Source organism: Salvelinus alpinus, chromosome 18 (assembly GCF_045679555.1).
Source record: "Salvelinus alpinus chromosome 18, SLU_Salpinus.1, whole genome shotgun sequence".
In the NCBI taxonomy this organism is placed as follows: Eukaryota; Metazoa; Chordata; class Actinopteri; order Salmoniformes; family Salmonidae; genus Salvelinus; species Salvelinus alpinus.
In genome coordinates this window covers 50,506,548-50,521,938 of record NC_092103.1, presented here as the reverse complement: position 1 = coordinate 50,521,938, position 15,391 = coordinate 50,506,548, and the positions used below count along the sequence as shown (strand labels likewise).

The window sequence follows — 15,391 nt, the reverse complement described above, 5'->3', positions numbered from 1 at the left end:
GTCTCTTCATGTCTCTTCATGTCTCATCATGTCTCATCATGTCTCTTCATGTCTCATCATGTCTCATCGTGTCTCTTCATGTCTCATCATGTCTCTTGGTGTCTCTTCGTGTCTCTTCGTGTCTCTTCATGTCTCTTCATGTCTCATCGTGTCTCTTCATGTCTCATCATGTCTCTTCATGTCTCATCATGTCTCATCGTGTCTCTTCATGTCTCATCGTGTCTCTTCATGTCTCATCATGTCTCTTGGTGTCTCATCGTGTCTCATCATGTCTCTTCATGTCTCATCATGTCTCATCGTGTCTCTTCATGTCTCATCATGTCTCTTCATGTCTCATCATGTCTCTTGGTGTCTCATCATGTCTCATCGTGACTCTTCATGTCTCATCGTGTCTCTTCATGTCTCTTCATGTCTCTTCGTGTCTCATCATGTCTCATCGTGTCTCTTCATGTCTCTTTTCTCTCCAGAGTCTCCAGAATGAGCATGGTGAGTGATCTATTATTTACATACTGTTGATCATTATTGATCACGTTGATTTATTGATCACGTTGATTTATTGATCACGTAGATTTATTGATCACGTAGAATTATTGATCACGTTGATTTATTGATCACGTAGATTTATTGATCACGTAGAATTATTGATCACGTTGATTTATTGATCACGTAGATTTATTGACCACGTTGATTTATTGATCACGTAGAATTATTGATCACGTAGATTTATTGATCACGTTGATTTATTGATGTAAGTTGTGTTGAAATGATTTCAGAGGATAGCACATGAAAGCTTTAATGAAGTGGATGGTTACCATGGTTATTCAAATATGTTCACGATCAACAGCTCCATGCCATGTGCCCCTGATATACCTTCTACACCATACCACAATACACACTACACTACACTACACACTGCACTACACACCACACACACCACACTACACACACACTACACACACTACACACCACACACACACACACCACATACCACACACACACACACACTCTGCTCTGTCTCTCTCCCCCCCTCTCTCTCTGATCTCTCCCTCTCTCCCCTCTCCCTCTCTCCCCCTCTCTCTCTGATCTTCCCCTCTTTCTCCCTCTCTCTCTCCTTCTATTCTCTCTTTCTGCTCTCTACTCTCTCTCTCTCTACTCTCTCTCTCTCGCTCTCTACTCTCTCTCTCTCTACTCTCTCTCTCGCTCTCTACTCTCTCTCTCTACTCTCTCTCTACTCTCTCTCTCTTGCTCTCTACTCTCTCTCTCTCTCTACTCTCTCTCTCTCTCTACTCTCTCTCTCTACTCTCTCTCTGCTCTCTACTCTCTCTCTCTACTCTCTCTCTGCTCTCTACTCTCTCTCTCTACTCTCTCTTTGCTCTCTCCCTACTATCTCTACTCTCTGTCTCTCTGTCTCTCTCTGTCTCTCTCTCTCTCTGCCACATTAGCCCCTTGGATCGTTTCCTGCCTCAGCGGTACCATTGAGTGCACCAACATAAGACAGTAGCCCTGTACTTTGTTTCCCCTGATCCACCTATTCACAGGGAATCCCCCCAACCCAGGGCCGCTTTGATCCCCTCTAATACACCTCTCTACACATTCTGCTGAACGTAGCACTGGGCTGGGGGAATGAAGAGAAAGAGTTACAGAGAGAGATACAGAGAGAGAGTTACAGAGAGAGAGAGGGAGAGAGAGAGGGGGGAGAGGAATACAGAGAGAGAGAGATAGATAGAGAAAGATAGAGAGGGAGGGGAGGAGAGGGGGGAAGAGAGGGAAAGAGAGGGGAAGAGTGATAGAGGGGGGAGGGAGAGGGCGAGAGGAATACAGAGAGAGAGGAAGAGAGAGGGGGGGGGGGGGGGCGAGAAAGGGACCGATACAAAGGGAGAGAGATTGAGTGCGTGCTGGGATGGGAGGGTCCAGTCTGACTTCCTCTCCTGCTCTCCGCCCCAACCAGATGCTGTGAGTAACGCCTCACCCCAGCTGCCAGACCAGCTCCTCGACCAGCTGCCCGACCAGCTCCCCGACCAGCTCCTCGACCAGCTCCCCGACCAGCTCCCCGACCAGCTCCTCAACCAGCTGCCAGACCAGCTCCTCGACCAGCTGCCCGACCAGCTCCCCGACCAGCTCCTCGACCAGCTCCCCGACCAGCTCCCCGACCAGCTCCTCAACCAGCTGCCAGACCAGCTCCTCGACCAGCTCCCCGACCAGCTCCTCAACCAGCTGCCAGACCAGCTCCTCAACCAGCTGCCAGACCAGCTCCTCAACCAGCTGCCAGACCAGCTCCTCAACCAGCTCCCAGACCAGCTCCTCGACCAGCTGCTCGACCAGCTCCCCGACCAGCTCCTCGACCAGCTCCTCGACCAGCTCCCCGACCAGCTCCTCAACCAGCTGCCAGACCAGCTCCTCGACCAGCTCCCCGACCAGCTGCCCGACCAGCTCCCCGACCAGCTCCTCGACCAGCTCCTCGACCAGCTCCCCGACCAGCTGCCAGACCAGCTCCTCAACCAGCTCCCCGACCAGCTCCTCAACCAGCTGCCAGACCAGCTCCTCGACCAGCTGCCCGACCAGCTCCCCGACCAGCTCCTCGACCAGCTCCCCGACCAGCTCCCCGACCAGCTCCTCAACCAGCTGCCAGACCAGCTCCTAAACCAGCTGCCAGACCAGCTCCTCAACCAGCTGCCAGACATCAGAGACTCCTCCACCACTTCTCCTCATCAGGCCACAGCCTCAACAGCACCTGCCTCTGGGGAGCAGCCAAATAAACCTGGTAGGTGCTGGGTGGGGGGAGGAAGGAGAGGGTTGGACCGGAGCCAAGGGAGGACAGTACTAGGACCAGGGAGGGGTAACGGGTAGTAGCTAGCTAACGGAGAGTGAGGGAGGTACAATGTGGCAACCCACAGACTCACCAATAGGAAGGTACAAAGTGGCTCAGTAATTCATGTTTGAATCTCAATGTGAAAAACACTGTCTGCATGTCCTTCACAAAGGTGACAACTGATGTTACTGAGCCAGATGTCTGTGTGTCAGGGGAGAAGCTCCAGGTGGTATCTGATGCTACTGAGCCAGATGTCTGTGTGTCAGGGGAGAAGCTCCAGCTGGTATCTGATGCTACTGAGCCAGATGTCTGTGTGCCAGGGGAGAAGCTCCAGCTGGTATCTGATGCTACTGAGCCAGATGTCTGTGTGTCAGGGGAGAAGCTCCAGCTGGTATCTGATGCTACTGGGCCAGATGTCTGTGTGTCAGGGGAGAAGCTCCAGGTGGTATCTGATGCTACTGGGCCAGATGTCTGTGTGTCAGGGGAGAAGCTCCAGCTGGTATCTGATGCTACTGAGCCAGATGTCTGTGTGTCAGGGGAGAAGCTCCAGCTGGTATCTGATGCTACTAAGCCAGATGTCTGTGTATCAGGGGAGAAGCTCCAGGTGGTATCTGATTTTGGCATCGTACTTGATTCAAACCTCTCTATTAAAAGCAGGTGAAAAAGGCAACTCAAATGACCAAATTCAACCTCGCTCATTTTTGATTTATATGAAATTGTTTGACTACAGAGGTAACAAAACTGTACTTCAAATCTATGATACTCCCCCACTTAACATACTGCTTGACTAGTTGGGCCCAAGCTTACTGTACAACATTAAAACCCATTCAGTCTGTCTACAAACAGGCTCTCAAAGTGCTTGATAGGAAGCCCAATAGCCATCATCACTGTTACATCCTCAGAAATATTGTACAAAAGACCGACGCATGTCTTGTATTCAAGATCCTAAATGGCCAGGCTCCTCTCCCTCCACTCAGTATTTTAGTTAAAAACCCATGGCAGCAGATCCACAAGGTCTGCCATGAGAGGTGACTATAGTTCCCTTAAGGAAAAGCACCTTTAGTCCATCTGCTTTCTCTGTGAGAGCTTCCCATGTCTGGAATACACTGCCAACAGACACACATAACTGCATCACCTATCACAATTTCAAAAAAAACATAAAGATATGGCTAAAGGTCAATCAGACTAGTCAACATCATCCCTAGCTGTGTATTGTCGCTTTCCTTCTTGTGTGTAGCAGGTGAGGTGTGGAAACATTGTTGCTTTTTGTGCTATTCCTCTGTCTGCATGCTACGTATCTCTTGTTCTATGTTTCTCTGTCTGCATGCTACGTATCTCTTGTTCTATGTTTCTCTGTCTGCATGCTACGTATCTCTTGTTCTATGTTTCTCTGTCTGCATGCTACGTATCTCTTGTTCTATGTTTCTCTGTCTGCATGCTACGTATCTCTTGTTCTATGTTTCTCTGTCTGCATGCTACGTATCTCTTGTTCTATGTTTCTCTGTCTGCATGCTACGTATCTCTTGTTCTATGTTTCTCTGTCTGCATGCTACGTATCTCTTGTTCTATGTTTCTCTGTCTGCATGCTACGTATCTCTTGTTCTATGTTTCTCTGTCTGCATGCTATGTGTTACTAATTCTATATTTCTCTGTCTGCATGCTATGTGTCTCTAATTCTATGTTATGTGTCTCTAATTCTATATTTCTCTGTCTGCATGCTATGGGTTACTAATTCTATGTTTAACAGACTAACAGACTATAACATATTAACACTGGGACTGGGCCCTGATCACAGGACTAACAGACTATAACATATTAACACTGGGACTGGGCTCTGATCACAGGACTAACAGACTATAACATATTAACACTGGGACTGGGCTCTGATCACAGGACTAACAGACTGTAACATATTAACACTGGGACTGGGCCCTGATCACAGTACTAACAGACTATAACATATTAACACTGGGACTGGGCTCTGATCACAGGACTAACAGACTATAACATATTAACACTGGGACTGGGCCCTGATCACAGGACTAACAGACTATAACATATTAACACTGGGACTGGGCCCTGATCACAGGACTAACAGACTATAACATATTAACACTGGGACTGGGCCCTGATCACAGGACTAACAGACTATAACATATTAACACTGGGACTGGGCTCTGATCACAGGACTAACAGACTATAACATATTAACACTGGGACTGGGCTCTGATCACAGGACTAACAGACTGTAACATATTAACACTGGGACTGGGCCCTGATCACAGTACTAACAGACTATAACATATTAACACTGGGACTGGGCTCTGATCACAGGACTAACAGACTATAACATATTAACACTGGGACTGGGCCCTGATCACAGGACTAACAGACTATAACATATTAACACTGGGACTGGGCTCTGATCACAGGACTAACAGACTATAACATATTAACACTGGGACTGGGCTCTGATCACAGTACTAACAGACTATAACATATTAACACTATTTAATTTGTCATTTACAAAATAGCCTCCAAAACCCTACTCAATAAATTGGATGCAGTCTATCACAGTGCCATCCGTTTTGTCACCAAAGCCCCATATACTACCCACCACTGCGACCTGTACACTCTCGTTGGCTGGCCCTCGCTTCATACTCGTCGCCAAACCCACTGGTTCCAGGTCATCTACAAGACCCTGCTAGGTAAAGTCCCCCCTTATCTCAGCTCGCTGGTCACCATAGCAGCACCTACCTGTAGCACGCGCTCCAGCAGGTATATCTCTCTAGTCACCCCCAAAACCAATTCTTCCTTTGGACGCCTCTCCTTCCAGTTCTCTGCTGCCAATGACTGGAACGAACTACAAAAATCTCTGAAACTGGAAACACTTATCTCCCTCACTAGCTTTAAGCACCAGCTGTCAGAGCAGCTCATAGATTACTGCACCTGTACATAGCCCATCTATAATTTAGCCCAAACAACTACCTCTTTACCTACTGTATTTATTTATTTATTTTGCTCCTTTGCACCCCATTATTTCTGTCTCTACTTTGCGCTTTCTTCCACTGCAAACCAACCATTCCAGTGTTTTTAGTTTTTATTTTACTTGCTGTGTTGTATTCACTTCGCCTCCATGGCCTTTTTATATTTTTATTTATTTATACATATATTTGTTTGCCTTCACCTCCCTTATCTCACCTCACTTGCTCACATTGTATATAGACTTATTTTTTTTCACTGTATTATTGACTATATGTTTGTTTTACTCCATGTGTAACTATGTGTTGTTGTATGTGTCGAACTGCTTTGCTTTATCTTGGCCAGGTCGCAATTGTAAATGAGAACGTGTTCTCAATTTGCCTACCTGGTTAAATAAAGGTTAAATAAAAAAAAATAAAAAAAACACTGGGACTGGGCTCTGATCACAGTACTAACAGACTGTAACATATTAACACTGACCATGTAACTATGTGACCATGTGACCATGTAACTATGTGCCCCAGTGAGCAGAGGTGAAATGACCAAAGATGGCGGTTGGTTGAACACAGTATGGTTGACTATCGTGAGCAGCCAGTCTTATCTACAGTGAAATACTGTGCTGTTTAGTTTTCATCTGTTTCTTAAGGTGTGGAGAGGTGTAATAAACGCCATACATTAGACATAACATGGAAAAGATAAACTCCACTTTTTAAAAAACATATTGAGAAAATCCCTTGAAGATAATTTTGTAATGAAGATACTTTTTAAGGTAATTGGAAAATCACAAGTCCTGTTGTACTGTACTGGCACTGTCTGTCTGCCTGTCTGTCTGCCTCCCTCACTGCCTGTCTGTCTGTCATGCTTCATTCTATAGCTAGATGACTCCTGATATCTCCTGATATCTCCTGATATCTCCAGGAGTGATTCTATAATTAGAGGACTCCTGATATCTCCTGATATCTCCAGGAGTGATTCTATAATTAGAGGACTCCTGATATCTCCTGATATCTCCAGGAGTGATTCTATAGCTAGAGACACTCCTGATATCTCCTGATATCTCCAGGAGTGAGACGTTTAACTAGGGCCATCTACTTTAAAAGTGCTGCCTGTCTTCCCAGTGACCTACTTTGTGTGTGAACTGCTTACTGCTCACAACTTGAAGACAGTTGTTGACACATCAACCAGGATTGTCAGGGCAATTTGTGGCTTGTTTTTGTAATCAGGGGGAGTGGTTCTTCATCTTAAAGGCAATTAGCAGTATTATTAGTACTTCAGTCTCCCCTGTTTTTCTCAGCGGCAGTCATGCCAGCGGCTCCCCATCGCTCTCTCACTTGAGTATCTTACCTAGTTATTTACAGATCTCACTATGTGTGTGTTTTCTGTTCGCTCGTCTCCCTGTAGGCTCTACAGACGCTCCCCTACCCCTGGCTACAACTCTTCTATTTTAGTGTACCCTGCCTGCACAACCCCATGTGGAATTCCTTCGTCTCTGGCTGCGTTTGGAACTGCCGATCTGAGGTCAAGAACTCCAAGTTCATCCTATCCTACGCTGCCCTTCAGTCCCTTGACTTTTTTGGCCCTGACGGAGACTTAGATCAAATCAGAAAATACTGCTACTCAAGCTGCTCTCTCTTCATCTGACTTCGTTTCGTCTCATAATCCGAGAGCATCTGGGCATCGCTCTGGTGGCACATTGATACACATTTTTCCTGAGTAGAGATGTTCTGTTTTTTTCCCTCCTGTCCATCGTCTCATTTCAATTCCATGCTGTTACTGTCACTTGTCCACTCAAGCTTAACATTGTTGTCATCTATCGCCCACCAGGTGCCCTTGGAGAGTTCCTCAATGAGCTTGACACCTTGATAAACTCATTCCCTCAAGATGGCTCACTGCTCTTCGTACTTGGCGACTTCAACCTCCTGATGACTGCATTCTATTCATTTCTTTCCAACACTCTCTTTCCTCTCCTTTTGACCCTTTCCCAGTCCCCTCCCACTCACAAGGCAGGCAATACACTTGACCTCGTCTTTACTAGAGGCTGTTCGCCTACTAATCTCACTGTAACCCTCCTCCAGGTCTCTGTTCTCCTACTAATCTCACTGTAACCCTCCTCCAGGTCTCTGTTCTCCTACTAATCTCACTGTAACCCCCCTCCAGGTCTCTGTTCTCCTACTTATCTCACTGTAACCCTCCTCCAGGTCTCTGTTAGCCTACTCCCCTGCTCCGTGGCTGAGTGACTCATTGCGAGCTTACAGAACAGGGCTGCGGGCAGCTGAGTGTAAATGGAGGAAAACTAAACTTCCGGAGAACCCATCATACTTCCTCTCCCTCCTCTCTACTTTCTCTTCCTCTGTATCCGCTGCTAAAGCCACTTTTATCACTCTAAATTTCAAGCTTCTAACCCTAGGAAACTTTTTTCTGCCTTCTCTTCCTTCCTTAACTTCTCTCTAACATCCCACTTGGCCAAAATCCAGAAAAAATGTAGCGCACCAAATTCCAAAATATTACTATAAAAATCAATCTTTCATGAAATCACACATGAAAGACACCAAATTAAAGCTACACATGTTGTGAATCCAGCCAACATGTCTGATTTCAAAAAGCACACCAAACAATTATGTTAGCTCAGTACATAGCCACAGAAAAACACAGCCATTTTCCCAGCAAAAGATAGTAGTAACAAAAAACAGAAATAGAGATAAAATTAATCACTAACCTTTGAACATCTTCATCAGATGACACTCAACTGACATCGTGTTACACAATACATTTATGTTTTGTTCGATAATGTGCATATTTATATCCACAAATCTCGGTTTACATTGGCGCCATGCTCAGAAATGCCTCCAAAATATCTGGAGTAATTACAGAGAGCCATGTCAAATAACAGAAATACTCATCATAAACTTTGATGAAAGATACATGTTTTACATATAATTAAAGATACACTTTTTCTTAATGCAACCGCTGTGTCAGATTTAAAAAAACTTTACGTAAATAGCACATCATGCAATAATCTGAGACGGCGCTAAGATTTAACAACATTTCTCCGCCATGTTGGAGTCAACAGAAATACGAAATTACATCAGAAATATTCCCTTACCTTTGATTAACTTCATCAGAATGCAGTGCCAGGAATCCTAGTTCCACAATAAATCGTTGTTTTGTTCGATAATGTCCATTACTTATGTCCAATTAGCTAATTTTGCTAGCATGTTTAGTACACGTGTCCAAACGCTCGCGCAGATGCAGGCAAACGTTGGACGAAAACTTCAAAAAGTTATATTCCAGGTCGAATAAACTGGTCAAAGTAAGTAGAGAATCAATCTTCAGGATGTTGTTATCATTTATATCCAATAAGGTTCCAACCGGAGAATTATTTTCAGTCTCTATAAGTAATGGAACGCAAGACGACAACATGAGGAAAGCGCGTGACCAGGAACTGGCAATCTGCCAGACCACTGACTCATTCCCCTCCCATCCGGTCCCACAACACAGCATAAGCTTCATTCCACGTTCTACTGACTGTTGACATCTAGTGGAAGGCGTATGAAGTGCAAACAGATCCACATATTACAGGGAATTGAATAGGCGATGACTAACAACGACCACTCTCAGAATTTTCACTTCCTGTTTGGATTTTTTCTCAGGTTTTTGCCTGCCATATGAGTTATGTTATACTCACAGACATCATTCAAACAATTTTAGAAACTTCAGAGTGTTTTCTATCCAATAGTAATAATGATATGCATATATTAGCATGTGGGACAGAGTAGGAGGCAGTTCACTATGGGCACGAAATTCATCCAAAAGTGAAAATGCTGCCCCCTATACCAAAGAAGTTAATCCTTCTCTCCCTCCCTCCTCCCTCTTTGTGGACGACTTTGTCAACCACTTTGACAAGAAGGTCGACGACATCCGCTCCTCATTCACTCAGCCTATTGAGTCAACTGGTCCCACTCACACAGAACTACCCAAACGCCTTGACCTCTTTCTCCCCTCTCTCTCCAGATGAAATCCTTTGACTAGTGAGGTCCAGCCGCCCGACAACCCACTCGAATCCAACACCTCTTCCTTTCTCCAGATCAACTCTGGAGACCTTCTCCCATTCCTCACTTCCCTCATCAACTCATCCCTGACTACTGGCTGCGTCCCCTCTGACTTCAAAATGCCCGAATCGCTCCCCTCCTCAAGAAACACTCGACTCCTCTGATGTCAAAAACTACAGACCGGTATCCCTTCTTTCTTTTCTTTCCAAAACACTTGAGTGTGCTGTCTCTGATCAACGCTCTCGCTATCTCTCTCAGAACAATCTTCTTGACCCTAACCAGTCAGGCTTCAAGATGGGTCACTCAACCGAGACTGCTCTTCTCTGTCTCACGGAGGCTCTCAACACTTCCAAAGCTGACTCTCTCTCCTCTGTTCTCATCCTCCTAGATCTATCCGCTGCCTTTGACACATGAACCATCAGATCCTCCACTCCACCCACTCAGGGCTGGACGTCTCAGGCTCTATCAGATCCTCCTCTCCACCCTCTCAGGGCTGGGTGTCTCAGACTCTATCAGATCCTCCTCTCCACCCTCTCAGGGCTGGGTGTCTCAGGCTCTATGAGATCCTCCTCTCCCTCCTCTCAGGCTCTATCAGATCCTCCTCTCCACCCTCTCAGGGCTGGGTGTCTCAGGCTCTATGAGATCCTCCTCTCCCTCCTCTCAGGCTCTATCAGATCCTCCTCTCCACCCTCTCAGGGCTGGGTGTCTCAGACTCTATCAGATCCTCCTCTCCACCCTCTCAGGGCTGGGCGTCTCAGGCTCTGCACACTCTTGGAATGCATCCTGTCTGGCAGGCCGCTCCTACCAGGTGACGTGGAGAGGATCAGTGTCTGCACCACGTACTCTCACTACTGGTGTCCCCCAGGGCTCGGGTTCTAGGCCCTCTCCTCTTCTCTCTATACACCAAGTCACTCAGCTCTGTCATATCCTCACATGGTCTCTCCTATCATTGCAATGCGGATGACACTCAACTACTTTTCTCCTTCCCCCCTTCTGACACCCAGGTAGTGACACGCATCTCTGCGTGCCTGGCAGATACCTCAGCTTGGATATTGGCCCACCACCTCAAGCTCAACCTCAACAAGATGGAGCTGCTCATTCTCCCGGTGAAGGCCTGCCCGCTCAAAGACCTCCCATCACGGTGGACAACTCCATGGTGTACCCATCTCAGACGTCAAAGAACATTGGCGTGGCCCTGGACAACACCCTGTTGTTCTCTGCAAAACATCAAAGCAGTGGCTCTCTCCTGTTCATGTTCTACAACATCCATAGAACCACCCTTCCTCATACAGGGAGCAGAGCAGGTCCTAATCCAGGCACTGTCATCTCCAGTCTGGACTACCGCAACTCGCTCTTGGCAGGGCTCCCCCACTTGTGCCATCAAACGCTGCAGCCGGCCTAGTGTTCAACCTTCCCAAGTCCTCCCACATCACCCCACTCATCCGCACACTCCACCGCCTTCCAGTCGAAGCTCGCATCCACTACAAGACCATGGTGCTACGGAGTAGCAAGAGGAGCTGCCCCTCCCTACATTCAGGCTATGCTCAAACCCTACACCCCAACGAGAGCACTCCGTTCCGCCAACCCAATGGTGGAATCAGGACAGCAGAGTCCCTGCCCATCTTCCAAAAAATATCTGAAACTCTATGTCTTCAAATAGTATCTTAAATAATCACCCAGAAATGTACTATAGTGGAAACCACATGATATCTTCTCTCCCTGTCTGTCTGTCTTTCACCCAGAGATGTACTATAGTGGTAACATGATATCTTCTCTCCCTGTCTGTCTTTCTTTCACCCAGAGATGTACTATAGTGGTAACATGATATCTTCTCTCCCTGTCTGTCTTTCTTTCACCCAGAGATGTACTATAGTGGTAACATGATATCCTCCCTCCCTCCCTCCCTCCCTGTCTGTCTGTCTGTCTTTCACCCAGCGATGTATGCCATGGAGATCAACGTGGAGAAGGACAGAAAGACAGGGGACACCAGGATCCTGTCAGCTTCTGCAGTCAGCCCTGACGAAGTGCCTGACCACGGGGTCAAGGTTTTCGACGACGGCCGGAAGGTTGTCTACGAGGTCCGCTCGGGGGGGTCCTCCACCCTGGACAATGGGGTTCACCGCTGGAGCTCCCAACAGGTGGATGAGCTGATGAAGCGGGTCGGGGCGACCACTGGCTGTGCTCAGGGAGGCAAGGCTAAAGTTACCATCAAACCCGCCGACGCTGATGACCCCAAAACCTCCCCCAGGTCCACTGACCGCTCCGCTGACCTCCCTACCAACTACACCCCCTACACCACCCCCCCAGCTGTCCCTAGCTCTGCCACCACGGCCCACAAGATGCCCCAGGCTCCAAGCACCCCCATCACCACCCAGCCTCCACCCTACCGGGAGGTGATATCTGAGGGTGAGGTGACGGAGGCTCCCCAGGCTACGGCGGAGAAGCCGATCACGATGATCTTCATGGGCTATCATAATGTAGACGACCAGGATGAGACCAAGAGGCTGCTGGGATTCGACGGCACCATCAAGGCTGAGATCGTCCTGATCGATGAGGACGATGAGAAATCGCTACGGGAGAAAACGGTGACAGACGGTTACTCCACCATGGACGGCAACGCCGCCGACCTGGTGTCCGGCGCCCGGCCGCTCAGCGACACCACCGACCTGTCGTCGGAGGGGAAGGACGAGAGCTCTGCCACGGCCACCAAGGAACTCCCCTCCCCAGCAGGTATAGAGAAGAAAAAGCCCTGCCACTGCTGTACTATCATGTGACCTCATTACTTTAACTACACTACCCACAACTCTCTGTTACTCTTGGGACTGCAGGGAGGGAGGAGCTCATTGGTTAATCAAGGCTCTGATCTCCCTCCTCCCTAAACCCTCCTCCTCCTCCTATTCCTCCTCACGGCTACTAACAGAACTTACCCTCTGGCACCTGGAACTTGGCTGCGTTGACATCACTCTTTTTCTTTGACCTTTGACACATCCTTTGTGAGCCTGCGTCTGACCCTTATCCTGACGATGCCCCCCCTCCCAGGGAAAGTAAAGGCACTCTGTCACTCCCTTCAGTAGGACAACGGTGAAGGTTGAAGGTTGAAGGTTGAAGACACTAATAAAGGGTCAGTTTAAGATGTTTACTACTACAGATGAAGGTCAGGATTGGATGAGGGGAAGCTGATCCTAGATCTGTACCTAGGGGAAACTTCCCCGCAGAGCAGGGCAACACACCACCATTCCAACCAGAGCAGCACAGTGTTTGGGTTGGGTTGGCCTAGCCACTAGTTACATGGTATACACCATCCATTTGGTCTGTAATAAGTAGGTTATAACACAATCCTTTATCCAAGGAATGTTTGGTGTTAAAGACCTGGATCAGATGACTCTCTATCTGGCACAACTAAAAACAACAGAAAGAAGACCTGCACATACAGAGATATAGTATGTTACAGTTGATATTCACACCCATCTGTCTAGTGGCCTTATTCAAGCAAAGACATCTGACTGACTGTATGGACATCCAACAGACTAGGGTCCCGTCCCAAACTGCACCTTATTCCCTATGTAATACAGTGCTTTTGACCAGAGCCTTGAGGGTAGAGTGGCCCTGACCAAATATGGTATCACAGATTCATCTTTAGAACTGAGGATTTGTGTAAAAATAAGTGTACTGTATAGGGAATAGGGCTCTGGTCTAAAGTAGTGCACTATATAGGGAATAGGGCTGTGGTCTAAAGTAGTGCACTATATAGGGAATAGGGCTGTGGTCTAAAGTAGTACACTATATAGGGAATAGGGCTGTGGTCTAAAGTAGTGCACTATATAGGGATCTGGTCTAAAGTAGTGCACTATATAGGGAATAGGGTTCTGGTCTAAGGTAGTGCACTATAAAGGGAATAGGGTACATTTGGGATATATCCTGTAAAGGGCATTACTTATGACCTTCTGTCTGTACTGTCAGAAACATGAACAGTTATCATAATTAATGTTAGGCACATAACCTCCTCAACCAAACCATGTCAGAGGTGAAGAGGGAACCACCAGGGTATCAGAGTATAGGAGAGAACTACCAGGGTATCAGAGTATAGGAGAGAACTACCAGGGTACCAGAGTATAGGAGAGAACTACCAGGGTATCAGAGTATAGGAGAGAACTACCAGGGTACCAGAGTATAGGAGAGAACTACCAGGGTATCAGAGTATAGGAGAGAACTACCAGGGTATCAGAGTATAGGAGGGAACTACCAGGGTACCAGAGTATAGGAGAGAACTACCAGGGTATCAGAGTATAGGAGAGAACTACCAGGGTACCAGAGTATAGGAGAGAACTACCAGGGTACCAGAGTATAGGAGAGAACTACCAGGGTATCAGAGTATAGGAGAGAACTACCAAGGTATCAGAGTATAGGAGAGAACTACCAGGATATCAGAGTATAGGAGAGAACTACCAGGGTATCAGAGTATAGGAGAGAACTACCAGGGTACCAGAGTATAGGAGAGAACTACCAGGGTACCAGAGTATAGGAGAGAACTACCAGGGTACCAGAGTATAGGAGAGAACTACCAGGGTATCAGAGTATAGGAGAGAACTACCAGGATATCAGAGTATAGGAGAGAACTACCAGGGTATCAGAGTATAGGAGAGAACCACCAGGGTATCAGAGTATAGGAGAGAACTACCAGGGTATCAGAGTATATGAGAGAACAACCAGGGTACCAGAGTATATGAGAGAACAACCAGGGTACCAGAGTATAGGAGAGAACTCTACCAGGGTATCAGGGTATAGGAGGGAACAATACCAGGGTATCGGAGTATAGGAGAGAACTACCAGGGTATCAGAGTATAGGAGGGAACTACCAGAGTATCAGAGTATAGGAGGGAACAATACCAGGGTATCAGAGTATAGGAGGGAACTCTACCAGGTTATCAGAGTATAGGAGGGAACTCTACCAGGTTATCAGAGTATAGGAGGGAACTACCAGGGTGTCAGAGTGTAGCAGGGAACTACCAAGGTATCAGAGTATAGGAGGGAACTCTACCAGGGTACCAGAGTATAGGAGGGAACTACCAGGGTATCAGAGTATAGCAGAGAACTACCAAGGTATCAGAGTATAGGAGGGAACTCTACCAGGGTATCAGAGTATAGGAGGGAACTCTACCAGGGTACCAGAGTATAGGAGGGAACTACCAGGGTATCAGAGTATAGCAGAGAACTACCAAGGTATCAGAGTATAGGAGGGAACTCTACCAGGGTATCAGAGTATAGGAGGGAACTCTACCAGGGTATCAGAGTATAGGAGGGAACTCTACCAGGGTATCAGAGTATAGGAGGGAACTCTACCAGGGTATCAGAGTATAGGAGGGACCTACCAGGGTATCAGAGTATAGGAGGGAACTCTACCAGGGTATCAGAGTATAGGAGGGAACTCAGAGTATCAGCGTATAGGAGGGAACTCTACCAGGGTACCAGAGTATAGGAGGGAACTACCAGGGTATCAGAGTATAGGAGGGAACTCTACCAGGTTATCAGAGTATAGGAGGGAACTCTACCA

The 15,391-nt window shown here is 47.2% G+C and overlaps 1 protein-coding gene across 1 annotated transcript in view; it reads left to right on the top strand.

Annotated features, from left to right (window-relative positions):
• Positions 1-1,906: 1,906 nt before the first annotated feature.
• The window catches only part of LOC139544447 (A-kinase anchor protein 2-like), a 148,915-nt gene continuing 135,430 nt past the window's right edge, over positions 1,907-15,391 (top strand). The window contains exons 1-2 of the mRNA XM_071351556.1: positions 1,907-2,761; positions 11,776-12,570. Of these exons, the coding sequence (XP_071207657.1) occupies positions 11,778-12,570 (793 nt within the window). The 5' untranslated portion in view covers positions 1,907-2,761; positions 11,776-11,777. The remainder of the gene's footprint in view (positions 2,762-11,775; positions 12,571-15,391) is intronic.